A 27,546-nucleotide genomic window follows, 5' to 3' on the forward strand; every position below is an offset into this window, starting at 1 on the left:
ACAGACAGGTGTCCTCCCTGAGCCGCTGACTTGACCTCACTGACACCGTTAATTACCCCTCCTGTGAGGACCCCAGCGGCCCCAGGCGTTCACTGCCTGGCCGCCTGTCTGAGCGCAGTGGCCGCGGGGCACGGGCTCCCGCCAGCCTCCTCTTCGGGTCTAATCACTTCCACATGCTCCCGGCGCTTTGAAGCCCCTAACGCTCCCTGAGGAGAGGGGTGGGGGAGGAAAGTTGGGGGGCCATCATGGGAAGGGGTGCAGGAGGGAGCCAGCGGGGCTAAATTAGGGAGGACGGGCTTGCTGTCCAGCCCGGGCCCTCCTCAGGTGCGGGCTGCCCGCAAAGGCGCAGATCCGCGTGGCAGGCGGGGCGGCTGTTGTCCCTCCCCAGGGGACACCCTGCAGCTCAGGCGTGGGAGCCCCAGGGAGGTGGGTGCCGTGGGGTGCCCAGGCCCCCGAGCGCCCGGGGGCAGCCGCACCACCCAGACGGGCTCTGGACGGGTCCCATGCAGCTCGGTCTCCGGCGGGGCACGGCCTGAGGCCACGGAGCCACCCTGACCTAGCTCCGGGTCCCTCCTGCCGGCAGACCCTGCCCACCTGCCCACGGCAACATTGCTGGGCCGTGGCAGCCCCACAGCCACGCGCCCCGCCGGGAGCACCGTCCGGCAAGCGGCCACATGCGTGAGGGCTCGGATTTCACTGCCCCTCGCTGTGGCCCGCGGCAGGGTGCTCACAGGCGCGGTTTGGTGTCCTCCTTTCTCAGGGCTGGGCTGCCTTCCTGCCAGCACGGAGAGGGGCGGCCCAGCAGGCTTTGAAGCAACTTGACTTTGGGTGATTAATGCATCAGGGAGGCGTGCCCGAGAGGCGGCTTTGATTTATTGACGTTGCCTTGTGAGAGCAAATTTATGGCTCAGGGAAGCACCTTCTGAGGGGAATATCAAATGGTTAAAAGGGTACACGGCAGCTTTGATGTCGGGGTGTCGGGACCGTGCGCACCTCCGCTCACTCGAAGGCGCACAGGCCACCTGCTCCAGCAGCAGCCCGCTGCTTCCTGGCACCTGCATTCAGAGGACCGGGCGCTTCCCTGACACCCGTGGGCGTGAGGGGGAGACGCCTGCCTCCCCGTCCCCTCGGCGACCTTCCCCACGCCGTCTGCTGTGTCCAGGCAGTCAGCAGCGAGGCAAAGGAGACACCAGGAAGGGTGGGGTGTCTGCCAGGACCCAGCTCAGCCCTTGGGGCCGGCGGAGAATGTCGGGTATCAGGAGCTGCTTGTCTGTAGCCAGAAGCCACCGAAACGTGGGCACGGGGCTTTAGCCTTGACTTGGACAGCAGGCCGCAGTGGGGGTGGAAGCCCCTAGAAGTCCAGGAGCTGTGGGGGGGGGAGAGGAGCACTCAGAACCCACAGGTGCCAGCCCCGCTCCTGCTCCCGGAAGGGCAGGGCGCAGGCCCCAGTGGGGGCCACCTACCAGCTGAGGCAACACCTTTTCCAGCTGGTCCACGTCCACGAGAGCCAGGTCCTCCGCCTGGGCCTGCCGGACGCTGCGGATGGCTGCTTCTGCCGTGACACGGGAGGAGAGTGTGCAGGGGTGGAGGACGGGGTGCACCTCCCCCCAACCCTGTGCGCGGCTGGCAGCTCAGAAACATGGGGCTTTCCAGGAACACAGAACTTAGGGGCTGGTGGGAAAATGGGAAAGAGGTGTGTGTGTGTGGTTTCCCAGCTGAGAAACATGAGGGGAGCAGTGAATGGTCGGGACCGGCCTGGGGGACACCAGAGGACGCTGCCGGGGCCCCTTGGCTCACCCACAACGAAGATCTTCAGCAGCTCCGCCACGAGCCGCAGTGCATCCCCGCTGACTGCAAGGTGGAGGGGAGTGAGTCACAGGATCCGTGCCCCTCTGGTCACCCCTGTCAGGGGCCGTGGCCCCACCCTGCACCCCCACCCCGACCCCGGCCTCCCCAAGGCGCTGGCCCTGTGCCTGGCGGTCCCTGAGTCTGGCCCCGCCTCCCAGCCAGTGCCCACGAACCTTTGGTCTTGTCATCCTTAAAATGCAGCTGCAGCAGCTTGCCCACCAGCTCCTGGGGAGGGGACGGGGGACGGAAAGGCATCAATGGTGGGTCAGTGGCCCAGCACCGTGCCCTGCCTGCGGCAGACCCCTTAGGCATTCGGTTCCGGCTGCTGGCAAGACCCTCTGTCCGGGAGCCTTTTGAAAGCTGGGAGACTGGGTGGGGAGAGGCCTCCAGGGGAGAATCAGACACGCGGCGGACAGGTGGGAGCGGCCCGGGTGCCAACCCGCTGCTCCCTGGGCTCCAGGACAGTCCTGTGCTCCCACCCCTGGGCCCGAGGCACTCTCCTCGAGGGGCCCCTTGGCAGGAGTGTCCGCACCACCAACACTGCCTAGCTTGTTCCAGACCCTGCTCTCGGCGCCAGGTCAGCTCCATCTGGGGTCCCTCCCTGGGGTCTACTGCGTGCAGGGCCTGCAGCGCACAGGGGAATCTTCCTGTACGGGCACGGGTGCCGTGAGCCACACAGCTGTGCGGGGGCCGGGCTGCTCCATCAATAGGGGGTCAGGGTGGACAGGGGCGGAGGGGAGCGGAGCCTGGGCGTGTCTGCAGGGCCTCCAGACAGGAGGGTGGGGCGAGGGCGGGTCCAAGCTGAGACTCCTCAAGGTAGGGGACTTGAGCCCCTGAAGGATGGCACCTCTCTGCAGAGCTGGGGGAGGTGGGAGGAGGGGCAGCCAGAAATGGGGTGTCATGCAGGGAAGGTGAGTTGGGGGCTGGCCAGCCCTTGACTTTAGCCACAGGAGGTGGCGCTGCTCCACCCGGTGCCACTCGGCAGAGCCTGAGGGCAGAGCAGAGGGAGGACAGGGAGTGGATGCCTTGGGGCCCAGGCTCAGGAGGGTAAGAACTTGCCACAGGGTCCCTCCAGCAGTGACTGTGAGAGCTTGGCGCCACCTGCTGGTCCTTCTTGCTGCTTAACCAAGAAGGTACCAGGAAAGGCCCAGAAGGCCCTGCTGCCCCACCTGCCGGGGGGGGGGGGGGGGGGGGGGGGGGGGGGGGACCCCAGGAAGACCTACATCAGCAAGGCTGCTGCACCCGGGGTGGGGGTGGGGGGGGGACGGCGCTGTCCAGACCACTGAAGGGGTCGGCACCAGCTGAACACGGTGGTTCCCTAAACAAACAAGTAACTCAAACTCGCGTTGGGCAGGACAGCCTGTAGGCACTATGGTGCCCTCTGGCCCTCACCTGGGACAGCCCTGCTCAAGGGTAATGATCGTACCCCCAGCTCTCCAGTTATAATTGCGGGGGAGCACTCTCATGACCACCACTCTGCCAAGTCATTCCAGCCTCAGTGACTTTCCCTGTTAGGTCACAACCCCTCCTGGGGTGGCCAGGGCTGAACCACAAGCCCGGGTGACGAAGAGGGGGCTGAAGCAGAAAGTGAGCCACAGAGGATCCCTGTGTCTGTGCAAGGGAGTGACTCCTACCCCCCGGGACTGGCAGACCTCCCTTCTGCTATCAGGGGCTCAGAAACCACTCATAGCGGGCAGGGGGCGGGAGCCAGCGGGGCCTCCGTACCCACCCAGCTACCCAGAACCGCCCTTACCAGGGCAAAGGGTGAGGCCCTGAGTGGAATGGCCTGAGTGTAACCCTAGTTCTGCCTCAGTTTCTCCACCAGTAGGTGAGGAGGGTCCCAGTACCCAATTCCTAAACGGACTCATCTGAGTCAAGGGCCTGTAACCGAGCCTGACCCAATGACACTGACTGCAGAGCCACACGCACACCCCGGATGGAACACAAACAGAAATGGTTTCAGCTTGGGGCACCTGGGGGGCCAACTTCAGCTCAGGTCATGATCTCGCAGAACCTCAGTGCAAGCCCCGGGTGGGGGCTCTGTGCTGACAGCTCTGATCCTGGAGCCCGCTTCGGATTCTGTGTTTCCTTCTCTCTCTGCCCCTCCCCTGCTCATGCGCTCTCTCTCTCGCTCTCGCTCTCTCAAAAATAAGTATAAGTAAATAAGTAAATAAAAAAAATAAAATAAAGTAAGTTTCAGCTTGACTCAGGTGAGACACAAAGCCCAGGACTCTTGATAGGGAGCAGGCTAAAGGGAAGCTTTAGAGGATGCAGGCCGCGGGACTACCTGCGAGCCCGGCGCAACCACTACGCAAGGTGGTCGCCGGATCCCGGAGCTCCCGTGGCTCCGCGGGCGGCGAGGGTTGGGGGCACACGCCTCTGCCTGGTTCCCGCAGACCCTCTCCCTCTGGCCGCCAACCAGGCTGCCTACTCCACCCTAGGCTACTCGGCTGCAGGACCCCACCCGCGGAGAGCCAAGGGCGCGCGGGGCGGGGGTCGCGGTCGGGTTCTGGGAACGGGCCTGCCCCACAAAGCACCAGCGGGCGTAGCGGGGGCGGCTCGGGGCCCGCACGTGAGCCACCCTGGGGTCCCCCGCCCGGTCCCCGCCCCCTGCTCCGCCGGTGCGCTCACTTTCCGGAAGCCGCCGCTAGTTCCTTCCATGACAGCCGCCGGGACACGCGCGCTACAGGGTCCTGGGAGCCCCAGGCCAGTCTGTCCCGGGCGCAGCCTCCGAAGTCCCGCCTCCGCCCCTCCAGCCAATCAGTCCGGAGCGCGCCCTCCGCATCCCCGCCCCCTGGGCCAGAAGCGCGTGCCCACCCCTTCGTCCCTATTGGCCCGCGAAGATCGCTCCTCCTCCTCCGCAAAGCCTCCTGGGAGTTGCAGTTTGCGCTCGCCGTTCCCGGCGCGCCTTGCTCTTCCTGGATACTGAGGTTCGCGGCGGCCGCGCGGACTGGCGTCTGCACGGGGACGGTCCGGAGCGTGAGGGCTGGGGCCTGGGGCTCGCGGATCGGCCTCGCCGCGGGAGGTGCCGTCGACGAGGGGTCCTCACCCCCGCCGCCTGGAGCGGCCCCCTGCTCACTCCCCGGCCCTGCCCTCATCGGGTCTCCCTCCTGTAGAACCAACTCACTTTGTTCCTCTTTCCTCGGCTCCTGAGAACTTAGGAGTGCCTGTGCTCCGCACTGAGCGGTCCGGCACCGTAGGCCCCCAGGGGACGGGCCCTGCCCTCTTGTCCTCAGGGAGAAGAGCCGGGTAGCAGGAGCAAGCAGTCGCCTTCCCTCTGCTTCCCAGCCCCAGCCGGCTCATGGTGAGGCCTGTCCCCAGGAGTGTGCCATGGAAGAGTTCCGGCACTCCTACAGCCGGCTGTGCAAAGAGAGTGGGGCCGAGCCCCAGGAAACTGTCCTGCAGCAACTGCAGGGGCTGCCACGGGGTCGGCTGGACCTGGCCACTCAGAGCCTGACCGTGGACACCTGCAGGGCCTTGGGCGAGCTGCTGCAGAAAGAGACACTGCCGACGGAGCTCATCCTGAGTGACTGCATGCTGAGCGAGGAAGGTGGGCACCCGAGGGCCCGCAGGGTTCAGGGCAGCCCTTGCAAGGTTGGGGTTGGGGTCAAGCCCTTTGCCTCAGGGCAGCCTGGACTTGCTTTGTTTCTCACGGTTTGCTGCGCGTGGTCCACGTTCCTTGGCAGCCTCTGGCTCAGAGGTCTTCCGTCCCGACCGTCACACTTCATCTTTGTGAGGTTTCTACTCTGTGCTGCAGGCAGTTGAAGCAAGCGGCAGCGCCCCTGACAGCTGCTGGCAATTGAAACCTGGCAGCAGAGGGCAGTTTCTCTTTGCAACAGAGAAGTCCTAGGTTCCCCTTAGGAGAATCCCAGGGTGCTGGTGAGCATGAGGTCAGGAGCCTGGCTCTGTGCCTAGCAGAGGTTACAGATGTCTCAGACCTGACACAGCAAGCAGGGCAACTCAATTCGGGCATGGATCCTGACCAGTGGGGGCCACTGGGACAGTCGTTTCTCCCTTACGTCTGGGAAGCTGAGCTGTCCCAAGCTGGAGCCCACGGGGAGGAGCTCAGGGGCACAGGGTGACCGTCCTGCCGCCTTACAGGGGCCACACTGCTGCTCCAGGGGCTGTGTGCCAACACTGTTGTGCGGTTTCTGGATCTAAAGGTGAGCAAGTCTGCACTCGGGCGTGGGACTTGAGACCCGGAGGGGAGTGGGGGGGGGGGTGGCGGGGTGTGTGTGTGTGTGGAGATTTGAGTGTCCTAGCAACCTGAAAATGTGGATGGTGGCTGGATACAGTATCTGTAAGTGCTCTCGGCACACAGGGCTCCCTACCGTCTTCTGGTGGTCTTGACTGGGGGGTGGTGTGTGATTTGAGGTTAGGAATGTGAGTTCCAGAGTGTTCGTTCAACAAACCGCTCCAGGAGGCCCACTCTGGTCAAGGAAAGCACCTCCCGCCCACAGCCGGCCACCTGGCCTCATCCACTGTCTGACCAGGGCCCTGTGGGGTATGGACATGGCATTTGGAGCCCAGCGTGTGACGATGGGGAATTACCAGGCTGCCTTTTCCTGCCCTAGGGCAATAACCTTCGAGCTGCAGGGGCCGAGGCTCTGGGAAAACTCCTCCGGCAGAACAAGTCCATTCAGAGGTGAGATGTGGTCCTCGGGTCGGCCCCAGAGGGCACGTTCTGAGGCCTGAGAGAGTTCTCTTGAGCCCTCGTGGCCCATTGTTTGCATTTCGTATCCGTTGGTAGGGAGCTGACAAGTTTAAGTTACTCACGTGGCTGCAGCTTTTCTGCTAGAGACCCTGAAGCCTGCACCTCCCCTCCAGCCCCTCCAGACCCTGTGGCAGCAGGGTGCTCCTTGGGGCCACACGCCTCACGTCCGCCTCTCCTGCAGTCTCACGCTGGAGTGGAACAACATGGGTGCGTGGGAAGACGCCTTCGCCACCTTCTGCAGGGCCCTGGCGGACAACGGGGCCCTGCGGCAGCTGGATCTCCGCAACAACCAGATCAGCCACAAGGGCGCAGAGGAGCTGGCCCTGGCCTTGACGCGCAACGCCAGCCTCCAGCAGCTGGGTGAGGCCTCTCTGCACCGGCCTTCTCCCGAAGGTCTGAGGTCTGGGGCTGTCGCCTGCTGCTCCCTCGGCCCTCCTGCCGCTTCTGTCCTGTTCTGGAAGCAAGTGGGTGGAAAGGTGCTGCGGGGAGGGGCCCGGTTTGCTGGGCTCCTGCTCAGTTGGCGACCACAGGGAGTGCCCTTCCCCCAGAGAAAGCATCCCAGGCTGGGCCAGCCATCTCCAGGCACGTGTGGTGACAGTGGATTTCCTTCCAGACCTGCGCTGGAACGACATCGGCCTCCTGGGGGGCCGGGCCCTGGTGAACTGTCTCCCCCGCAACAAGACCCTGTGGAGGTTGGAGCTGGCGGGGAATAACGTCCCCGGGGACATTCTCAGAGCTGTGGGTACGGGCACTCCGGGCTGCCGACAGCTCGCCCTGTTTGGAGCCGGGAATAAAGCTGATGCCCTTGGACGGGCCCAGCCACTGAGGGAGGGGCAGCTCGGGGCTTGGGGCAGGGACGCGTAGAAGCATCGTGAGATTAGCCTAAATCAGAAATGAAGTAGAGGGAGAAGGTTCAAGGGAAGGAGACAGTGGCAGTGAGCCCGCGGAGAGCCTGCTGCCTTGTGCTGCTCCAAGCCTGCCTCGGGATGTGCGCTCGCTCCTTAGGCCTGTGAGGCACGGGGTCACCTGGGGCGTGGGGTCTTGCCCCGATGGCCATACCACTGCCTTGGTGGCCCAGCCACAGATGGGAAGGAGTCACCCCAGAGTTCGTGGCTACACATGTAAGCTGTGTATAAGCACAGCCACCCAGACTTTGTGGCCCCCTCCCATCAGTGACCCCAACAACTCAACCCCGGGCCCGGTTGGACAGTCTGCCACTCCCCATGGTTACTTGTCCTGCCAGCAGCACCGGCCACCCAAGGGCCTGAACTTGGGCTGGAATCCTGGGTGGGGCCACCACCTCCTGCTGGGCCCACCCGGCCCGAACTTCTCCTGGTCCCTCAGCCATTATGATTACCCTCAGTGCCACTTTGGGCTGGCTCCTCTCCAAATCTTGCCGGAATCTTTCTGGAACACAGGAGAGGAGTGTGGTATTCGATTCTGGGGAGTCACGCTGTGGATTCTGACCTCTGAGGTGGAGCCCAAGTGCCCAGGAGAGCGTCCATCTCTGGCAGCTGGGCAGTCTCCCCACGTGCATGCCCCTTGCACTGGGTGCCTCCCGGGCTCCCGGCCCCACTGCTACCCACGCCTCTGCCTCTGGTGCATTGCGGGGAGGTCTCTCTGATTTGTGGGGTAAGGCTGCCTCACACAGTGTCGATTCCCAGATGACTGGCTTCTGGGTGCGGGGCCGGGCTGGCTGCTGGCCGCTCCTGGGCTGAGCAGCCTCCTCCCCCCCCACCCCCCCACCCCCCCCCCGGTGGATAACTTGGCTCTTTCCAATAGAGCAAGCCATGGACCACAACCGGGACCGGCAGACCACCTTCCGAGAGAACCAGGCCCGCACCCATGTGCTCAGCAAGGAGGTGCAGCACCTCCGGGAAGAGAAATCCAAGCAGGTGAGTTCCGCAGAGCCTCCCCCCAGCTGCATGGACAGAGCTCCCCTTGGTCCCCATGCCATGGCCGTCTTTCCTTCTCGCAGACACCAGTGCTCCCCCAGGGCGGCCAACACTTAGGCCCGAGAGGCAGCCTCTTGGTCTGACCTCCTCTGTCAGGTGGGCGGGCGGGCGGGCGGGCTTCCCCTGTGCAGGAGTCCCAGCCTCCCTTTGGATGAGGCCAGTGCTTTCCTGTTCTGCTGCTTCGGCGGGCGTCTGCTCTCCTTCCTGCTTGACCAAAGGGAGCGGGCAGGCTCCAGGTCCTGACACGGCTCTGGCTGGCTCTGTCCCCAGTTTCTAGACTTGATGGAGACGATTGAGAAGCAGCGGAAGGAGATGGCCAGGAGCAGCAGGTGAGCGCCGCCCCGGGACCGCAGCTCACCTGGGGCGCCCGAGACTTGGATGCTCGGCACCTGCCCACCGACGAAGGGGTGGCGTGCTCCCCGGGGGGAGCTGGCTGCAGGATGAGGGGCGGCACCGAGAACTTCCCGGCCCGGCACCTGGGGCGTGGTGGGAGCATCGGGAACGGCAGCTGCCTCCAGAGCCCAGGGGGCCCGGGAGGGCCCTGAGGTTTGGGCTTCTCGGACCTTCCTTCTGTTCGTAGGGCGTCAGCTATACGCGTGGGGCAACTGCAGGAAGCCCTGAATGAGAGACATTCCATCATCAATGCCCTCAAGGCCAAGTAAGTAGGCGTGGGGGGCACGAGTGTGGTTGGAGGGTGGCTTCAAAGCGCTTCAGTGATGTGCCCACGGGCAGAAAAGAGTGGGACAGACAGGAACCCGAGTCCTCAGTGTGCAGAGTGGAGGTGGGGAACGGCTGGGCTGGAAATCCTGGAAGGCTTCTCGGAGGACGTCAGCTCTAGCTGAGGTGAACAGTGGCCAGCAGGAGTGAGAACAGCAAGGCCTTTGCGAGGCCCGAGGTGAGGCAGGGGCGGGGCTGGCGTCTCCCTCCGAACAGGCTGCAGATGGCCGAGGCCGCCCTGGCCCTGTCGGAGCAAAAGGCCCAAGGCCTGGGGGAGCTCTTGGCTACCGTGGAGCAGGAGCAGCGAAGCTTGGCGCAGAGGCAGGCAAAAGAACACAGGCTAGAGCAGCAGGTGAGCAGGGGAGGGCTGGGCGCAGGGCGGGCAGGCGGTGCCGGGCAGGGGTGACGGGGGCGCCCTTGCCCTGCCTCCCCCGCAGGAAGCTGCGGAGAGGGAGTCCAAGCTCCTCAGAGACTTATCTGCTGCCAACGAGAAGACCCTCCTCCTGCGAAACCAGGTGTGGGGGTGAGGGGCCGGGCCCCCTGAGGAAACGGGCGGGGCCCCGGGGCCGGGACCCAAGCTTCCCACCCACGGTGCTGCTTCCCAGGTGGACGAGTCGGAGCGGAAGGTGGGATCTCAGCAAGAGCAGCTGTTCCTGGCCAGGCAGGAGCTGACCAACACGGCGGCCGAGCTGAAGACCAGGGCCATCCAGGCTGAGGGTAGGCGCACGCGGGCCCACAGCCGAGGGGCCCGGAGAGGGGTGGGTGGGTGGGTGGGGAGCGCCGGGAACGAGGTGCCCCCAGCGAGTCCCACCCATGCTCTCCCCGCCTGGGCTTGCAGAGCGTCTGGAACTAGAGAAGAAGAGGTGCCGGCAGAGCTTGGAGGACTTGGAGCGGCTGCGTGCCAAGGAGGTGCTCGTCAGTGACCCCATCAGGCCTCCTGCTGTCCCCGCTGTCTGCCCGGGGCCTGCAGAAGCCTCAGGGTGGCACGGTGTCCCCGAAGCACACCCCTGGCCGTGCTCCCCTTGACTACCTTGGGGGTGCCTGGCAGTTCTTGGCCAGCCCTAGCAGATATAACACCCAGGGACTCCGACCAGGCTGTAGAAAGGACCCCGGCACGGGCTGCCGTGTGCCCTGTGCCACCCTGTGTGGCACTGGACTGTGTCCTCCACCCTTCCTGCAAAGCCGCGTGGGGCAGCCCATTCTCGGGAGGAGCAGCGTCCCCAAGATTTGCCTGCCTCCTGGGGTGGGGAGGGAAGCCTCCTTCCACGGCAGGGGGTCAGGGGATGCCCGCCCGGGGGGTTGGTCTCCCAGCCCTGCCCCCACCCTGTGCCTGGGCAGATAGAGCACCTGACTCGCCGCTTGGAAGAGAGTGAGAAGGCCATGCAGGAGAGGGTGCAGAGGCTGGAGGCCTCACGGCTGTCCCTAGAGGAGGTGAGCACATGCCAGTTGGGTGCTAGACTCTGCCTTTCTCTGGGGCACCCCTTCTGTCGGTCAGAACCTCTTCAGGCCCGCCCCCCCCCCCCCGCCCCCTCTCCCCCCGCGTTCAGGACCAGTATCTCCGTGAGGCCAGAGGGACTTTCCTACGGTGGGACGTGGGACCTCTTGGCCGTGGCAACTCCCGGGACACTCTCAGGAGGCTGGTGCAGGGCACCCCCGGCCCAGTGGCCGGGTGGGGCCACAGGGGTCCTGGCTAGGGGCAGGAGAATAGGCCCAGTGGGTCGCTGTCTGTGGGGCAGGAGCTGAGCCGAGTGAAGGCGGCGGCTCTCAGTGAGCGTGGCCAGGCTGAGGAGGAGCTCATCAAGGCCAAGAACCAAGTCCGTCTGGAGGAGGTAAGCCCGTGGCCAGACACGCCTGGATTCCACAGCTTACGGTGCCCACCGGGGAGCGAGGCCTGAGGGGCTGATGTGTGCACCGGCCAGACCTAGGCCGTCCTTTGGTTCTGTAGGGGAAGGTGGGGGGACGGGAGCTCCAGAGGTACGGGGGCAGGGAAGAGTCAGAACAGGACAGGTGCGGGACACATCCCACCCCCTCCCCCACCAAGAGCCACTGTCGTGCCACCCTGGGATGGGGGAAGCGGTCTGCCCCCGTGCAGCCTGTGATCGCATGGCCACAGCCAGGACCCAGAGGGCAGAGTGGTCAGCCTGGGGGTGGGGAGGGGGAGCGGGAAGGGTACTCTGTGTGGGCTAGTTCAGGTGGAGCCTGCTCGGAACACACACACAGAGTGACTTCAGTTACGAGCAGTCTTCACGCTGCAAGGAAAAGTTCCCCTGGGGCCGAGGCGGCTACTCCACAGGGAGGCCCAGGGCCAGGGCGGGAAGCGGCTGGCAGGCCTCGGCCCTTCGCCCCTGGGCTCAGCAGCCCCCCTGGGTGCCCACAGCAGCAGCGCCTGGCTCACCTGGAGGAGAAGCTGCGGCTGCTGGCTCAGGCGCGGGACGAGGCCCAGAGCGCCTGCCTGCAGCAGAGGCAGACGGTGGCCGAGGCGCAGGCGCAGGCCGGCCAGCTGGGCCTGCAGGTGGAGGGCCTGAGGCGGCGCCTACAGGAGCTGCAGCAGGTAACTCGGACTTTGAGGCCCCCCCCCCCCCGTGCCCTTCCCCCGCCGCACACTCACCCCCACGTCTGGCAGGAACTGAGCAACAAGGACCAAGAAAAGGTGGCAGAGGTGACCAGGGTGCGGGTGGAGCTGCAGGAGCAGAACGGCCGCCTGCAGGCCGAACTGACGGCCCAGGAGGCTCTGAGAGAGAAGGTGGCGGCGCTGGAGCGCCAGCTGAAAGGTGAGCTGAGCCCCCACCCCGGTGCCCTCGCAGCCCAGCCTGTCCTCAGCGGGCCACCCGACGACAGCCGGCCGGGCTGCAGAGCTGAGCCTGGCCTGGGTCTCAGCTCCCAGGGGTGCTGGATGGGGTCTGCCTCTGTGGGACCCCGGCCAGGGCCCCCCAGGCCCTCTCCCCCGCTGCCGACCTCCCTGAGGTTCTTCCCCTGCAGTGATCACAGGTGACCACCGGGAGGCGCTGCTGGACAGGGAGAGTGAGAACGCCTCTCTCCGGGAGAAGCTTCGGCTCAAGGAGGCTGAGATCGCCCGGATCCGGGAGGAGGAGGCCCAGAGGGCCAGCTTCCTGCAAAATGCCGTCCTGGCTTATGTGCAGGGGTCTCCCCTGAGGGCCATGAGTCCCCAGAAGTGAAGGGAAGCAGGGGGACTCCTAGAGTGGCAGGAAGGCAGCATCTCCCGGACATCTGTGCCCCATCCCTGCCCGTCCCTTCCTCTCAAGGGACAGCCCATCAGGCTGGCAGTTTAAGGCAGGGTCTACAGCTGGAGACTTGGAAAATCGGTGCCAAGGCGGACCGGCGAGCGGGGCCACTGCTGCCCAGCGCTGGGGTGCCCTGCTAGGCAGGCACGGGGCTAGTCAGCCAAGACGTCCCCAGCGGACACACCGTGGGCCCCAACCCCAGTCCTTCGGGCGGGTCCCAGGGAACGTGCCTGAGATGTGTTTCAGAAGCAGCAGCCACAGGGGAAGAAAATCCAGAAGACCTGCACCCCCTACCCCTCACAATCGCCTTTTCCGGTGTGCCCACAAACGCTCCTTTCCCAATGTAACCAGGAGTCCTGGTTCTTTTGAAATACAGAACTTTTACACTTTGTGATACATTTTGGGCCGGTGCCTTTCCCCACATGTGTCTGTGCTCCCAGCCACCCAGGAGACGCTCTCGGGCGCTGCCCCGTGGCTGTTGCCCTGTGGGGACGTGGGGCTGCGGGGGCGGGGTGGGGGGACCGGTGACTGCCAGCACCAGCTGTCTCCTGGTCGCGGGGCAAGTGCATCTCAGCCCCTCTGTCCGCGGTCCCTGGGGCAGGCGCTTCCTGGAAGAAGCCACAGGCACACAGAGGGCCCCACACACGGCCTGGTTGGGGGGCATCGCCTGCCTGCGCTGACCCCCGGCTCGTGGCATGGGTCCCAGGGGCTCCGGGGACTGGCTGGGGATCGCCGTGTCCCCACCCCTCACCGGAGTTCTCCGGGACCGGGCGAGTGCCGGGCTCGGGGCGGGCCCGCGCCCCCCGCGCCCCCCGCCGGCCGCGCTCGGCTGTCTCCGCGCCCGGCGCTCGGCGGCGCTCGGCTGTCTCCGGCCGCTCGGCTCCGCGCTCGGCTCGGGTCCGCGGCCGCTGCGGCGCCGGGCATTTCTCCGCAGCTCGGCTCGCGGCCGCGCCCGCCCGGCCCGCGCCCATGCAGGCCATCAAGTGCGTGGTGGTCGGCGACGGGTGAGTGCGCCGCGCGGGGGCCGCGGGCCGGGCGGGGGCGGCCCCGGGGACCCCGCCCGGGCTGGGCGCAAGGCTCCGGGGCGCGGGAGCGGCGGGGGTGCGGGGGGCCGGGCGGGGCGGCCCTCACGCCCCGACGCCCCTCCCGCGCGCGCCCCGGGGTCGGGCCGGAGCGGGAGGGCGCGCTGGGGCGAGGTCCCCGCTGGCCGCCGGGCCGCGGGCCTCCGGCCCGGGCCCACCTGATGCTGCCCTGCCGCCGCCCGGCCGCCGGGTGGGTGGGGCCGGGCCTCCCACCTGGGCTGCGCCCTCCGCCGGGCCCACCCGCCCGGGTGCCGGAATCTCTGAGACGGCTCGCCCCACCCCCACCCCCAGCCCCAGCCCTGCCCTGGGGAGGCCGGCCCGCGCTGGTCCTCCTCTAGCTCCGGGCAGCTGCGGATCTGCCGGGCCGGGACCCCTGTGTTCGCCTCTGGCTGCACGGGAGGGGCTGCCCTTGCTGGGCGGAGGGCTGAAGCCTGGCCCGGGAGCAACGTGGGCTCGCCCTCTGTCCACAGCGCCGTGGGGAAGACCTGCTTGCTGATCAGCTACACGACCAACGCCTTCCCGGGAGAGTACATCCCCACCGTGTGAGCGCTCCGGGCGGGCGGGTCTGGAGCTGGCCCGTCAGGGCCTCGGGCGCGGTCTCGGTGTCGTGGGCCCACCCCCCCCAACCCCCCCCCAACCCCCCCCAACCCCCCAACCCCCCAACCCCGGGCTTCGAGGTCAGGCGCGGGAGGCCCCGGTCTGGGCTGCTCGGGTGGGGCCGGGGCGCTGCCACACCTCGCGTTCTGTGCGGGCCTGGACTGACCTTCCCGCTCTGCCTGGCAGTTTCGACAACTACTCTGCGAACGTGATGGTGGACGGGAAGCCGGTCAACCTGGGGCTGTGGGACACCGCCGGGCAGGAGGACTACGACCGGCTGAGGCCACTGTCCTATCCCCAAACTGTAGGTGACGACAGGGCTGCCCCGGGAGCTGGGTGGCTTGGGCGGGGTCCTCGTCGGGATATGTGGGGGGGTTGCCATTTGGAGGTCCTTGACCACTCCCACCAGGGCCCCCTCACCTTTTCTCCCAAGGACGTCTTTCTGATCTGCTTCTCTCTCGTGAGCCCGGCGTCCTTTGAGAATGTTCGAGCCAAGGTAGGGCAGTGTCGCAGGGAGGGCTTGTCTGCGGGAGAGGGGTTGTTCAGAGGATTTGCCCTGGCAGGGTGGGGGCTCTTGCCTGAAGACCTTAGGCAGCTTGTCCTTCGGAGGCAGGCGAGGTCTTGGCACAGGGTCTGAAGGTGACCCAGGACAGTGACGAGGGGCTGCGGTGAGGTAGGGGTTGGGGGTGAAGCTCTCAGAGAAGGGAGGGCCGCTGGGCCCTTGAAACTTCCCGGTAGGCATTTTGTCCTGGGTCACTTTCCCACTAATCCCAGTGACGGCTCCAGGAAGGGCTGAGGGTAGATCCAGGGACCAAGAGGAGGGGACTCTTGGGAGCCACGGCCTGCTGCGGGCATGGCTGGGGGAGAAGCCCTCAAGGGGTAGGGGTCAGAGCCTCCATCCCCGCAGTGGTACCCCGAGGTGCGACACCACTGCCCCCACACGCCCATCCTCCTGGTGGGCACCAAGCTGGACCTCCGTGACGACAAGGACACCATTGAGCGGCTGCGGGACAAGAAGCTGGCGCCCATCACCTACCCCCAGGGCCTGGCCATGGCCCGGGAGATCGGTGAGTGGGCCCTGCAGGGCCTTGGGATGCCGGCGGGAAAGGGACAGGAAGCCTGCTCTGGAGGGCACAGTGCTGCCCCCTGTGGGCCCCCACCTGTGCTCACCCCTTACTTGCACACACCACCCCCCCCCCCCACCGCCCCGCTGCCGCCTCCCTTGCTGTCCTCCCCCTCGCTGAGTCCCATCCTCAGCGTCCCCTACTCTCGCTGTCCCCTCATCACTGTCCCCTCCCTCGCTGCCCTCAGGCTCTGTCAAGTACCTGGAGTGCTCAGCCCTCACTCAGCGGGGCCTGAAGACCGTGTTTGACGAGGCCATCCGGGCTGTGCTCTGCCCACCCCCTGTGAAAAAGCCCGGGAAGAAGTGCACGGTCTTCTAGAGCCAGCTTCTGGAGGAGCGACCCCGCCCGGGCCCGTGCTTGCTGTCGTGTCGAGATGTTTGGTGTCCCTGAGTCTGCTGTGGGGGAGTGGTGTGGGTGGGGAGGGGGAAGAAGCATGGGGACAGGGCTGGGGCCGTGGAGTCCTGTCTGCTCTGTCTTGTCCTTCTGGGGTACAGCTCCAGCTTTACCTGGCCCCCACGGGAGGCTGGAAGGGAGCAGGGTCTCCCTCGGGCTGCAGGGGCAGGTCCAGGGCAGCCCCAGGATGGGCTTCCTGGTGGGGGAGGTTGGGGGGATGGGTCCGGTTCATGCGCCCCAGGATGGGGCAGCCCTTTCTTCTTTTATACAATAAACATTCTCCACCACCATCTCCCGCCTGTCTGGCTACTTGCCTCTCTGTCCTGGGGTGCCTGGCCCCTCACTTCCCCCATCGAGAGTACAGAGGGGTGAGCTTGACCCCACATCCTGGGCAAGAGGAGAGAACGACCTTGCTCAGCTGTGTCAGTCCCCAAAGGATGTGACCCAGATCAGAATGGGAGCAAGGACATGTAGCCCCTTTGGGGTGAGGAAAGCCCCCCTCGTGCTGACTTCAGGCCTCGGGGAGGGGCACGCGCTGGGGAGGCGGGCTTCGGTGCAGCAGCTCTCAGGTGTGGGGAGGGGACAGCTTGCGGTCAGGGCCCATGGAGTCCCTGGCAGGGCTCCGCAGCGCCCCGCACCCACCAGGGCTGGGCCACACTGAGCTAAGTATTCAAGAAGAGAAGTGGTCAGGAGGAGAAGCGGCCAGTCTAGACAAAGCGTAGTGGTCGAGTGTGGTTCCTCTGGAGCGGCAAGGGGGCCGTGTGTCAGTGCCAGAGTCAGAAATGGTGGGAGGGAAGGTGAAGGTCAGCCGGGGAGCGCCGCGGGGGACCACAGTGCAGGAGCTCGGACTTCACCCGAGGCCGCAGGGTGCCAGTCCAGGCAGGTGCTTACGACACCAGGCCTCCCCATGGTGTGCACAACAGGCTCCCGCCGGCTCAGAAGAGCCAACCGTGAGAGTTTTCAGGAGTTTCGCTAGCCAGTTGCTAAACCGCCTTTATTAATAATTATATACACTTACAATGAGTCATATCAGAAAATGAGCAAATACTCCAAACACCCGTTTTTGTACACAATGCTATCGTCTAGGTGTGTGGGGTTACTCGTGCCCGTGGCATCTGTGTGGTGCGGATGCCACATGAAGGTGGGACACTGCACATCCGTCCCCACACATCTGCGCCCAGCCCCGCCCTCAGTAACATCAGATTGGGGGGGGGTGTCCCTACCCTGTGGAGACCGGCAAGTTCGAGCAGGGCCTGGCGGATCGAATCGTTCAGGCCTAAGGCAGGAAGACACGCGGGTGACACATGGGCCAGCTCTCACGTGGGGAGTCCTTTGTGAGCCACAAAAGTGGGACGATGTCCTTCCAGTATTTGAAAACTGTCACCTGATCTGGCAAAGAGGTCGATCAGGTCGCTGACAAATTAGCGAAGTTCCAACATCCGTCTTCCTTGTTCCACTTCTGACTCGTTCATTAATGCCGATAAGCATCAACCGGTGTCTCCGTGCGGTTACACCCATGGAGCTGGTTGTCAGAACGCCGCTGCTTCCAGCCCACAAGCCTCCGGACGGAGCCAAAGGCCACCCTTGGTCAAATTCACCGCCGCGCTTAGGAGCTGGCCTCCTGGATGGCCTCGCCTCCCAGGCCCTGCCAGGAACTTGGCCAGGTCTGAAAAATCTCAGGCGCGGGAGCCAGGCTGCCACCTGGCCTGGGCTGTGAGTTGAACGGGTGCCTGCCCACCTGGGACTCATTCCCACCCCCCAGCACTGGGTCCTGCACCTCCCGACCCCTTGCCAGCGGCCTAGCAGTCAGTGTGCAAACCAGGCAGAAGAATCATGTTTATTGGAGAGATGGGGACAGGGGTGGGCTCAGCACGAAGCAGGGGTTACGTTAGGCAGGGGAGACTCAGGTGGCCAGGAAGCCTCCGTCCACCGGCACGGTGGAACCTGTGGTCATGCTGCTCCGGTCACTCAGAAGGAAAAGGATGACGTCCACCACATTCTCCACCTCTGTGGGCAGGGTGGAAGTCAGGGCACAGGTGGAGGGCGCTGCCCTCATCCTTCCCTCTCACTTCTCACCTAGGCGGGTATGGGGGCTACTGGTGCACCCCCCGGCTGGGCTCCTGCCTGACTCACCAGCGAACCTGCCAAGTGGGATTCGATCCAGCATGGCCTTGGCCTTCTGGGGGTCGCTCCAGTTGGCCTGGGCCATGGGGGTCATCACCACTGTGGGGTTCACCGCATTCACGCGGATCTGCACCAGGACAGACAGGAGGTCAGCAAGGCAGGCTAGGCGCCCAGGGCATGAGGGCTGGGTGTTGGGAGGCGTCCCAGGGGGGCTCACCTTGTGTGGCCCCAGCTCCAGAGCCATCACCCTGGTCAGCATGTCCATGGCACCCTTGGTAGAACCTGTGAGGAGTGGCGTGCCTGGAGCCCGACGGCTGCAGGCTTGGGGGTCGGTGGGGTTCGGGCGGGAGCACGTCTGGGGCTTACTCACAGTAGACGCTGTGGTTGGTTATCGCGCGCTGTGAGGCCTGGCTGGAGATATTCACGATGGCCCCCGGGGCCCCCCTAGCTATCAGGCCCCTCGCCACGATCTGGAATTGCAGAGGGAGCGTGAGGCAGCACTCGTCACCCACTAGTTCCCACCCCAGCCCTGAAGGCGGCTCACCTGAGACACCTGGATGACAGCCCGCAGGTTCACATCGAAGGATCTGGAGGCAGATGGAGAGACCCCGGTCAGGGACTGGGGCTGCTGCTGCAGGGGACAGCCCTGTCCCCGGGGGCGTCTACCCTGGTCAGCTCACGTGTCACACGCCTCCTTGGTGACCTCCAGGAAGGGCTGCAGCAGCGCCACGGCGGCGTTGTTCACCAGCAGGTCCACGGGGCCCACACTGCCCAGTGCCCGCTCCGTGGCGTCCCAGTCACCCAGGTCCACACACACGGGCTCCACCCCAGGACACTGTGCGTAGCGGGGGGAGGGACAGCTACCAGCGGCTCCCCGCCCCAAAAGGGGCGCTGCCTCGCCGATCTTTCAGCCTGACAGGGGGCGGGGCTAGAGGTCCCAGAGGATACCTTCTTGGGGTTCAGAACGCAGGCTGCTGAGGGAGGTGGTAGAGGACCTAACGCGGTCCCTGGGCATCTCCGGGCTTGGTGACCTGGAGGCTGGCCCCGCCTCCGGCCGGTCCACTTCCTGCGTCCCAAGGCCCCGGGCCGGCAAAGCAGCCATTTCTGCCTCCTTCCAAGCCCAGGGGGCGTTGCCGTTCCACCGGAGGCCGCGCGCCCTGGGAGGGGCTGCTCAGGGTCCTGGGTCAGCCCCTGCGCCCCGCGCCTGCGCGTCCCGGCCCTCTCGCCACCCCCACCCCCGCCCCGCCCGCCTCCCGCCGCCCCGGGGCCGGGACAGAGCTGCGCCTACCTCGACGACCAGGCTGTCCAGGTCGGCCCGGGTCCGGCTCAAGGCCACCACCTGCACCCCCGCCGCGTGCAGCGCCTTGACAGTGCCGCGCCCGATGCCTGCGGGGAGCGCGGCTCAGTGCGTGCGTCCCCCGCCGCGGCCGCCCGCCGCCCCAGGCCGCCCCGCAGGCCCACCTTTGCCCGCCCCGGTGACGAGCGCACGGCGGCCCGCGAGCCCCAGGTCCATGACTGGCGTTCAGTGTCTGAGTGTGGCGGCCGTCGGAGGGCGCGGGGCGGGACGGCGGAGAGGCGGGGCGCGGAGGGGCCAATCGCAGGCTGGTGTCCGGGTCAGGGGCGGGGACATGGAAATAGCACCGCCCAGGCGGGCGCCGCAGGCGCAAGGGAGTGGGGGCGGCGGGTCACCTGAGCCTGAAAGCTGTTTAGCGGCTTCCGAAAGCAGAGCCCGGAGAGCACCGGTTCCCTGCCAAGATTGTTCCAGAAAAGCTGTGCTGGTTAATACCAGAAAGAACGTGTAGCTACACGTGAAATGCAGAACTCAGCGCCAACATATCTTGCTTTGTTTCTGGGAAGAAAAGTTTGGCAAAAGGGATCGCATGACCCGCACCCCCACCCTACCCCATGGCTGACGCAGGTTCTCTCATAGTGCCCAAAGGGAAAGAGTTTGGACAACTAAATCAGCCTGAAGAAGCCAATGCCAACAAAGCCCCACCTTAACTTGGTGAGGTAGAGTCCCCTCCCTAAGGAAGGAAAAAAACAAAAACAAAAACCTCAAGGTAACCTGGCTGTGCCCATACATGACAACATCCCTCAGGACCTTGTAACATGAGATCACTTAATCAGACTGCATGTTTGTGTGTTACCACATATGGGGGACAAAGAAGTAGAAAACACATTTGAAAAACTATGCCACGTGGTGCTTGGGGCTCAGTTCTTTGGGTACGAACCCAACTGAGCTGTGCTGGCAGGAATAAAGTTGCTTCCTGGGAAGTAAAACCTCAGTGTCGCGACTCTGTGAGAGTCCTGCTACATTACTTGGGGACTCGTCCGGGATTCAGAGACAGTGCGTTTCCACCTCCTTTGCTGCTGGGATACGAACCTCCGGGCGCCGGGGGACCACTTGACCCGCAGGAGGCTACCCCTCCCGGCCGGGGGTGAGGACCCCGTGTGCGCCAGCGGAGCCCGTGAGGCCCAGGGACCAGCTCAGGGAGCGCCCATCAGACTAGTATGAACCCAGGTTCGTTTTGGCAGACCTGCCCCTAAGAGGCAGAAGGGGAGCCTGGTCACCCCCCAGGGCTGCCTTAGTAGTTCCGCGAGGGGACTGGGCACAAAGCCGCAACTCCAGGGCGCTCGGCGGCGGGTTGGAGTCACCGTGTGACCGTGTGTGGGGACTGGTCTCTCATTCATTTCCTGGGTCAATGACTATGATAATTAGAGCCAACTGTCTCTGGTTAGCTTACCTCAGAATGGGAGCTTTAAGGAATACTCCCAAGGGGCCAAAACTCCCTTTGTTTCAGGGAAATTCCCTGTCTTCTCCGGACTGGCAGGCACTGCCTTATTGCACTAGTGAAAAACAAAACAAAACAAAAGAAACCTGGAGTCTGCTCCTCTGTCTGAGCGACAAGACTTAAAACTGGGAATTCTCTTTCTCTGCCTTCTGCTGGCACCTCGCCTCTTCTGCCTTCCCCTCCCCCCCCCCCCTCCTGTTTCTGCACCACTTGCGGGCGGCCTGCAGAACGGGCTCCCCAATGCCTCAGGCACATAACCATCCCACCCCAGAGGTCCTAGAGTGGAGACCACACACTTCAGATTTCCCCACCAGGACTCTAAGTAGCAATTAATCACGGGAAACAAATTGTCTTCGGTGGACCCAAGTAAAACGTATTCAGTGTTTAAGTTAATTTAAGTTTGTTGGTTTGATAGAGACAATGTTTATCAACATAAAAAAAAAAAAAAACAACTTTTACTCTACCTAGATTTGCAAATAAGCTCATGTGATCTCTGTTCCAATTTAACAAAAGGGTGACTTAAAGTAATGGTTAACTTTGTCTCAGAGTTTTCGTGAGTAATTGTTAAGATAGCTTTCAAAGTCTTTGGTAACTTAAAACTGTTATGATGTGCTTGGAACCACAGTAGAGGGGACGGCCATCTTGCCAGTGTAATCCAACAAAAAGCCCCTAGTAGGGTGCCAGAACGAACTGGAGGTCAACCAATCACCGAGCGACAGCATGACCTGACATGAAAAAGGCCCACCCGGACCTAAACCCAGAGGAGCTGCAGCTTAAAAACCCCACCCCACCACACCTGGGTGCGGCTTCCCTGGCTCCTCTCTCTCTCTCCTTGAGTCACGGAACCTCGCCCGAGACCTTAGTTCCCAAATAAAGCCTTTGCTGAAATTTTTTAGCCTCTGACTCCTACCTTTACCCTGCCTTACGCCTGACCCTAACAAAAACGTTAAAGTTTTTGCTTGCATGATAAATTGGGTTTTAATTCATTGGCTATCTAACGAGACAAGAGGCTAAAGCACTAATTACTAAATTTTTTTTTTAACATTTTATTTGTTTTTGAGACAGGGAGAGACAGAGCATGAACAGGGGAGGGTCAGAGAGAGGGGACACAGAATCTGAAACAGGCTCCAGGCTCTGAGCGGTCAGCATAGACCCCGACGCGGGGCTCGAACTCACGGACCGTGAGATCATGACCTGAGCCGAAGTCGGACGCTTAACCGACGGAGCCACCCAGGCGCCGCTAAAGCACTAATTACTAGATGTAGGTTTGCGCTTTTGACTTGTTGCAGAAAAACTAAAGATAGTTGGATCTGTTAAAAAACATGCTTTGTGCTTAATTGATTCGTAAGTTTGACATCTAAGAAATTCTGATGTAACAGTTCATAATTGATTACTACTTAGTTTTCACTGGAGACTAAGGTTTCTAAGAGTTAAAATTCTGCTAAATGTAGTTGAGACTGATGGAAATAAGGAAAGTAACTCTACATGTAGAAAACTAGACATATAAAAAAAAAAAAGAAAACTAGACATATAAATAAATATAAGGTATGGAAATACATTTTTTGTTAAAGGTAAACAAAAAAAAAGTAATTTTGTCCTAAATAAGACTGGTTGTTTGGGGGAAAAAATGGCTCAGGTCAAAATCTAAAAGCAAAGGACAGTTATAAAAAGGTTTATGAAGAAAAATCTTTAAAAAATTGTACATATGGTCAGGAGGTCTAAGGTCAAATCTTTTTTTTTTTTTTTTTAATTTTTTTTTTTCAACGTTTTTTTTTTTATTTATTTCTGGGACAGAGAGAGACAGAGCATGAACGGGGGAGGGGCAGAGAGAGAGGGAGACACAGAATCGGAAACAGGCTCCAGGCTCCGAGCCATCAGCCCAGAGCCTGACGCGGGGCTCGAACTCACGGACCGCGAGATCGTGACCTGGCCGAAGTCGGACGTAAGGTCAAATCTTTAAACTACGCTAAATTAGCCACTATCTTACAGACACAAAATCAAACCCCGGTGGCCTTCCTGGAAAGGTTAAGGGAGGCTCTCATTAAATATACACTGTGGGCCACTTGACCGACCCTTGGGTAGATTCTAACTGCTGTACCCCTACACCATCCCTTGTAAACTTGAAGAAGCCAGAACGGTCATCATCCCTGTTCCCTCACAGCAGACACAGGCCCTGTTCCAGGGGAGGAATGAATAGGGAAAGGGTGAACATGAGGCAGAGAGAGACAAGGGACCTCAGGGAGGCAGACTACAGCTGCAGGTGGGAAGCTGAAGAAGCAGATGGGGTTCTCTCCTTGTGAAATCCCTTATGGGCACCCTCCCCCCCATTATCAAGGGCATAAGGGGGGGATCTAAATGAGACAGGCAATCTAACCCTAAGACAACAGATGTGAGCCCTTGCGTCTACCCTAACCACCTTATACCACTGGGTCAGGGAGCGATTACCTGTGAGTCTGACCACAGAGGCTCACCCTTTTAAACCAGGAGATGCTGTATGGGTGAAGGAGCAGAGTGTCCAACCCCTAAAACCCCTCTGGAGAGGACTGTTCATTGTCATTTTGTGCACCCCTACGCAGGAAAGTAGCTGAAGCGGGTCCCTGGGTTCACTACGACAGAGTGAAGCCGGCATCTCGAAACTGGGAGTGCCTTCCTGATTCATCAACGCCGTGCAAGCTGACCACAGGAAGAAGCAATCTGCAACTCCAGAGGCTCCGGCCCCGGGAGACTGCAGCCCTGCTTTAGTCACTTGGAAGCCGACTGACCTACGCACGGCAGACGCTTGAGGAACCGACGGTCCGATGAAACAAGACTGTCCTTATTTTCTATATGTTTCCGCCTTGTTTTTCACTGTTACTATGATTCTTGGTCTCCTTTTCACCATAGGATTGGCTGAGGCCGCCCCGGGCCGGCTAGGAATGGGGGGAGAGGTTTCTGTTAGCACTCACTAGCCAAGCAGCAAACCGAAATGCTCAGTGCTATCTATCAAAATCGCTGGGCCTTAGATTGCCTGCTTGCTTCTGAGGAAGAAGTTTGTGAAAAGTTTAGCCTCAGCAACTGCTGCCTATAGATAATGAGGAAAAAGTCATAGAAAAGATCACAGATCAAATCAAAAGGATTACTCATGTCCCTGTCCAGACCTGGAGTGGTTAAAACCCCGGAGAGTTATTTGGAAACTAACTTTCAGGGGATTCAAAACTCTCATAAAAATTATCCTCCTAATTCTGGGAGGTTGCTTAATCCTACGGTGCTTAGCTCCCTTGGTTGTACGGTCTGCTTCCAGTCCCACTGAGGCCATGATTTAAAAAAAAAAAAGAGGACAGCCATACATGAAATGATGCTATAGAAATATGAGCCTTTAAACCAAGATGGTGCTCTTTAACCCAAAATAGAGGGGTCCAAGCATCAAAGAGGGGAATGTGGTAGGGTTCCCTCCCTAAGGAAAACAAACAAAAAAACCCTCAAGGTAACCTGGCTATGAGCATACATGACAACATTGCTCACGACCCTATAACAGGAGACCACTTAATCAGACTGCATGTTTGTGTGTGTTACCATATATGGGAGACAAAGAAGTAGAAAATACATAAAAAAAAAAAAAAAAAAAAAAAACCACACACACACCACGTGGCATTCGGGGCTCAATTCTTTGGGTACGAACCCAACTGAGCAATGCGGCACAAATAAAGTTGCTTCCTGGAAAGAAAAGCCTGGGTGCGGTGTCACCACTCTCTGTGTGAGAATCTTGCTACACTGGAAGGGAGAGGAACCCCTATCATCCAGGCCCGTTAGCAGACCACCAGCACGGTAAAAAAACTTGCACAGGATGAGATAGGAGGATCGGGGTCATCCGGGGTTCACGGTGGCCGGCAAGAGCAACCAGCATTGCTGCCTGAGCCTTTAGGGTCATTTACAGATAGATGTGACCCGGGGGTACATGGCATCTTCCCCAGATCCCAGACCCTCTAACCTCTCTGACCGGCGGAGCTCGGAGCAGCAGTGCTGGGCTGAAGGGCGGGGCCAGAGCCTCAAGGGGAGGGAACTTGGCTGCCCTCTGCCCAGGGCTGATTGGGGGGCTGGGGGAGGGGGCGGGGCACGGACAAAAGTCTCTGTGTAAGAAATCGCTGCCCTTCAGCTACAAGACAGGGTCGCCCGTAGAGTCCGGCTGGCTTTAGGATCTGCGCCCTCATTTCATGGCAAGTGAAATGTGTGCTCCCCCTCCCTGATCCTCCCCTCCCAAACCCCGGCACGCACTGGTTCCAGAGAATGGCCTCCATTTATTTAGGGAAATCCAGCCGGCACAGCGGAGGACACAGTGGGTGGGGGCGACAGGGGCGGGTTTCATGGCAGCACGAGTGTGGATGCGGTGTGTGCCCAGATGCAGAGTCTGGGTGGGAGATGCGCGAGCGAGCGGCTTGGTGGTGAAGGCGTGGTGGGGCGGTGGGCGTGACCGGGGCGTGGCTGGGCGGTGGGCGGCGCGGGGCGTGGGCGGGCGGGGGGCGGGCCTGGTGCCCTGAGCGCCGGCTCCCCGGCGCCGGGCGCTCTAGGAAGCCAGGTACCCGGCGTCCACGAGTATGCCCGAGCCGCTGGTGGAGGCGCTGCGGTCGCTGAGCAGGAAGAGGATGCTGTTGACCACGTCCTCCGTCTCTGCGGGGATCGGCGGGGGACCGGCGGGATCAGCGCGGTGTGTCCCGGCCGCCCTGCTCGCGCCCTCCGCTCCCCGAAGCCCCGCTGACCTGCAAACTTCCGCAGGGGGTGACGCTCCTTCAGTTTCCGGGCGATCTCGGGGTCCGTCAAGACTTTCTGGCCCATGGCCGTCAGCACCACCGTGGGGTTCACGGAGTTTACCCGGATCTAGGGCCAAGGGGCGAAGACGGCGGCCTCAGCGAGTAGATGAGCCTCTGTGCTCCCCCCACCACCTGCGGAACTTGCTTACTGTGTTCAGTCAGTCGCTGCCCAGAGCCTTGGATGGTCCTCGGGCCTCTCCCATGCCGTCTGCCGCCCCTTACCATTGCCAGCCCCTACCCCTGCTCCCCAGCCCACCTTTGTGTGATCCCCAGGTCCTCCCCTCCCATGCCCACCTTGTACGGCCCCAGCTCTGCGGCCATGGCTCTGGTGAATACACTTATTGCGCCCTTGGTGGAGCCTGTGGAGGGAGGGCAGCACTGAGGACCCCTTAGCCCTCTCTGCACAGACGCTAAGCCCCAGCGCCCAGGATCTCCTCATGGATGGATGGGGTACGGGCTGGGCAGAGGGACTCACTGTAGACAGATAGGTTGGGGAAAGTGACATGGGCCACCATGCTGGAGACATGGACAATGGAGCCAGGCACTCCGCGGTGGATCATTCCCCGGGCCACGATCTAGAAACCAGGAGAGGGGCAGCCTGATCTCACTGTACTCCCGGCCGGGCCTGGTCATCCTTGGGCCTTGCTCCCCCACCGGCTCACCTGGGACACCTGCACCAGTGAGCGCAGGTTCACACTGAAGGTCCTGCAGAGGGCAGACAGAGCGTCCACGGCCACATCGGCCCCTGTCCTCAGCAACCACTCCCCAGTCCACCTGCTCTCCTACTCCCCACCTGTCGAAGACCTCCTTGGTGACCTCCAGGAAGGGCTGCAGTGGCACCACGGCAGCGTTGTTCACCAGCAGGTCCACGGGGCCCACGTTGCCCAGTGCCCGCTCCGTGGCGTCCCAGTCACCCAGGTCCACACACACGGTCTGTATCCCGGGACACTGTGGAGAGGCAGTGGTCAGTGATCAAGGAGGTGGTCCCAGCAGGCTCATGAGGCACCCGGAGCGTGTGGGGTCAGGTTGGGCCGTGACCGGGCTGCTCACCTCCTCGGAGAGGCTGACTAGGTCAGCGTCGGTGCGGCTCACGGCTACCACTTTGGCTCCCAGGGCATGCAGGGCCTTCACAGTGTCCCTCCCGATCCCTGCAGGGGGGCACCGGGTGGGCAGATACCCCAGTACATCTGGGTCAAGGCTGAGGACTGAGGCTGCAGCCTCTTCCACTCAGGAAAGAGCAGTGAGGGGGTGCCAGCCAGAGTCAGAGGCTCGGCCGGCCAGGATCTGGCCAAGGGAGGCCCCAGAGAACAGCTCCTTTCCACTGAGCCCAGGGAAGAGACCCTGTCTGGATGTCCCCGTCTGCGTAGCCTGAACCTGAAGGCCACTGTCTCGGGTGGGGCGTCTTGCACTGACCAAGTAGAGGCAGTGTCCTGTCCCAGGGCGGCCTGCTGGGTGGTGGACGTCACCAGGGGCCGGGGTGTGGTAGGGAGGCAGGCACTGGCGGGGAGGGCCGTGACAGGCATGGAGGGACTCACAGACCCCAGCACAGGCCTGTGAGGCTTCAAGTCTGGCCACCTTACTCTCCACCTTGGCCCCTCCCGCACACCCACTTGCTCATATGTACCTTTCCCTGCCCCTGTCACCAGGGCCGGCAGGCCTCTGAAATTCAGTTGCATGGTGCTGACTCTGAGCCTGTGTGCAGCAGGAGAGGAGGGCAAGGAGGTTTTAAAGGCCTGTGGCGGGGCCATTGGGGTGCTGTGAAGGAAGGGGGGGGGCTGGAGGCACAGGGCAGGGGCGGGGCATCATTGCAGTCTCTACTTCCTTGTTTACAGGAATCTTCTGCCCTCCCCAGCACAACCCAAAGGTGCTGGTCAAAAGCTGCACCACAAGGTTTGGAAAAGGAAATAAAGGGGCTTGTGGGTGGCTCAGTCGAAGTGTCTGACTCTTGAGACCGGCTCAGGTTGCGATCGTGCATCAGATTCCATGCTGAGCTTGGAGCCTGTGTGGGATTTTCTCCTCCTCCCTCTGCCCTTCTCCCCGACTTGCACTTTCTCTCCAAATAAATAAATATTTAAAAAAAAAAACAGAAAAGAAAAATAGGGGCGCCTGGATGGCTCAGTCACTTAAGCGTCGACTTCGGCTCAGGTCATGATCTCGCAGTTCATGAGTTCGAG

The 27,546-nt window shown here is 62.4% G+C and overlaps 5 protein-coding genes across 11 annotated transcripts; 2 read left to right on the forward strand and 3 right to left on the reverse strand.

Annotated features, from left to right (window-relative positions):
* Positions 1-1,262: 1,262 nt before the first annotated feature.
* Positions 1,263-4,596, reverse strand: CENPX (centromere protein X). 2 transcript variants are annotated; one of them, XM_042915437.1, is made up of 5 exons: positions 4,480-4,596; positions 2,022-2,073; positions 1,798-1,851; positions 1,464-1,549; positions 1,263-1,366 (listed from the first exon to the last, which is right to left on the reverse strand). In XM_042915437.1, the coding sequence occupies exons 1-5, from the start codon at positions 4,507-4,509 to the stop codon at positions 1,352-1,354; spliced, it is 237 nt and encodes a 78-aa protein (XP_042771371.1). In that variant the 5' UTR covers positions 4,510-4,596; the 3' UTR covers positions 1,263-1,351. The 2 variants fall into 2 exon arrangements, with proteins under 2 accessions (XP_042771371.1, XP_042771369.1); XM_042915435.1 differs by having other exon boundaries at positions 1,464-1,552; positions 4,480-4,592.
* A 166-nt stretch (positions 4,597-4,762) lies between these two features.
* On the forward strand, positions 4,763-12,872 carry LRRC45 (leucine rich repeat containing 45). 2 transcript variants are annotated; one of them, XM_042915044.1, is made up of 17 exons: positions 4,763-5,398; positions 5,950-6,011; positions 6,423-6,493; positions 6,744-6,922; positions 7,176-7,304; positions 8,345-8,457; positions 8,788-8,846; positions 9,098-9,175; positions 9,451-9,586; positions 9,672-9,749; positions 9,840-9,951; positions 10,073-10,143; positions 10,573-10,665; positions 10,971-11,063; positions 11,612-11,785; positions 11,858-12,005; positions 12,214-12,872. In XM_042915044.1, the coding sequence occupies exons 1-17, from the start codon at positions 5,179-5,181 to the stop codon at positions 12,408-12,410; spliced, it is 2,013 nt and encodes a 670-aa protein (XP_042770978.1). In that variant the 5' UTR covers positions 4,763-5,178; the 3' UTR covers positions 12,411-12,872. The 2 variants fall into 2 exon arrangements, with proteins under 2 accessions (XP_042770978.1, XP_042770980.1); XM_042915046.1 differs by lacking the exon at positions 7,176-7,304.
* Positions 12,873-13,351: 479 nt separating this feature from the next.
* RAC3 (Rac family small GTPase 3) lies at positions 13,352-15,962 on the forward strand. 2 transcript variants are annotated; one of them, XM_042915052.1, is made up of 6 exons: positions 13,352-13,480; positions 14,029-14,100; positions 14,342-14,459; positions 14,589-14,651; positions 15,063-15,222; positions 15,467-15,962. In XM_042915052.1, exons 1-6 carry the CDS (start codon positions 13,446-13,448, stop codon positions 15,595-15,597), a joined length of 579 nt encoding a protein of 192 aa, XP_042770986.1. In that variant the 5' UTR covers positions 13,352-13,445; the 3' UTR covers positions 15,598-15,962. The 2 variants fall into 2 exon arrangements, with proteins under 2 accessions (XP_042770986.1, XP_042770987.1); XM_042915053.1 differs by having other exon boundaries at positions 13,358-13,480; positions 15,063-15,226.
* A 667-nt stretch (positions 15,963-16,629) lies between these two features.
* DCXR (dicarbonyl and L-xylulose reductase) lies at positions 16,630-19,365 on the reverse strand. Of its 4 annotated transcripts, none has more exons than XM_042915048.1 (9): positions 19,258-19,365; positions 19,085-19,182; positions 18,745-18,963; positions 18,477-18,511; positions 18,341-18,383; positions 18,167-18,266; positions 18,014-18,078; positions 17,806-17,923; positions 16,630-17,679 (listed from the first exon to the last, which is right to left on the reverse strand). In XM_042915048.1, the coding sequence occupies exons 1-9, from the start codon at positions 19,307-19,309 to the stop codon at positions 17,576-17,578; spliced, it is 834 nt and encodes a 277-aa protein (XP_042770982.1). In that variant the 5' UTR covers positions 19,310-19,365; the 3' UTR covers positions 16,630-17,575. The 4 variants fall into 4 exon arrangements, with proteins under 4 accessions (XP_042770982.1, XP_042770981.1, XP_042770984.1 ...); XM_042915047.1 differs by having other exon boundaries at positions 18,477-18,631; XM_042915050.1 differs by lacking the exon at positions 18,745-18,963.
* A 5,457-nt stretch (positions 19,366-24,822) lies between these two features.
* On the reverse strand, positions 24,823-27,138 carry LOC122206154 (carbonyl reductase [NADPH] 2-like). Its single transcript, XM_042915051.1, has 8 exons — positions 26,997-27,138; positions 26,423-26,520; positions 26,166-26,320; positions 26,035-26,077; positions 25,848-25,947; positions 25,667-25,731; positions 25,322-25,439; positions 24,823-25,232 (listed from the first exon to the last, which is right to left on the reverse strand). Exons 1-8 carry the CDS (start codon positions 27,118-27,120, stop codon positions 25,129-25,131), a joined length of 807 nt encoding a protein of 268 aa, XP_042770985.1. The 5' UTR covers positions 27,121-27,138; the 3' UTR covers positions 24,823-25,128.
* Between the last annotated feature and the right edge of the window lie 408 nt (positions 27,139-27,546).

The sequence above is a fragment of the Panthera leo genome, chromosome E1 (assembly GCF_018350215.1).
Source record: "Panthera leo isolate Ple1 chromosome E1, P.leo_Ple1_pat1.1, whole genome shotgun sequence".
Lineage (NCBI taxonomy): Eukaryota > Metazoa > Chordata > Mammalia > Carnivora > Felidae > Panthera > Panthera leo.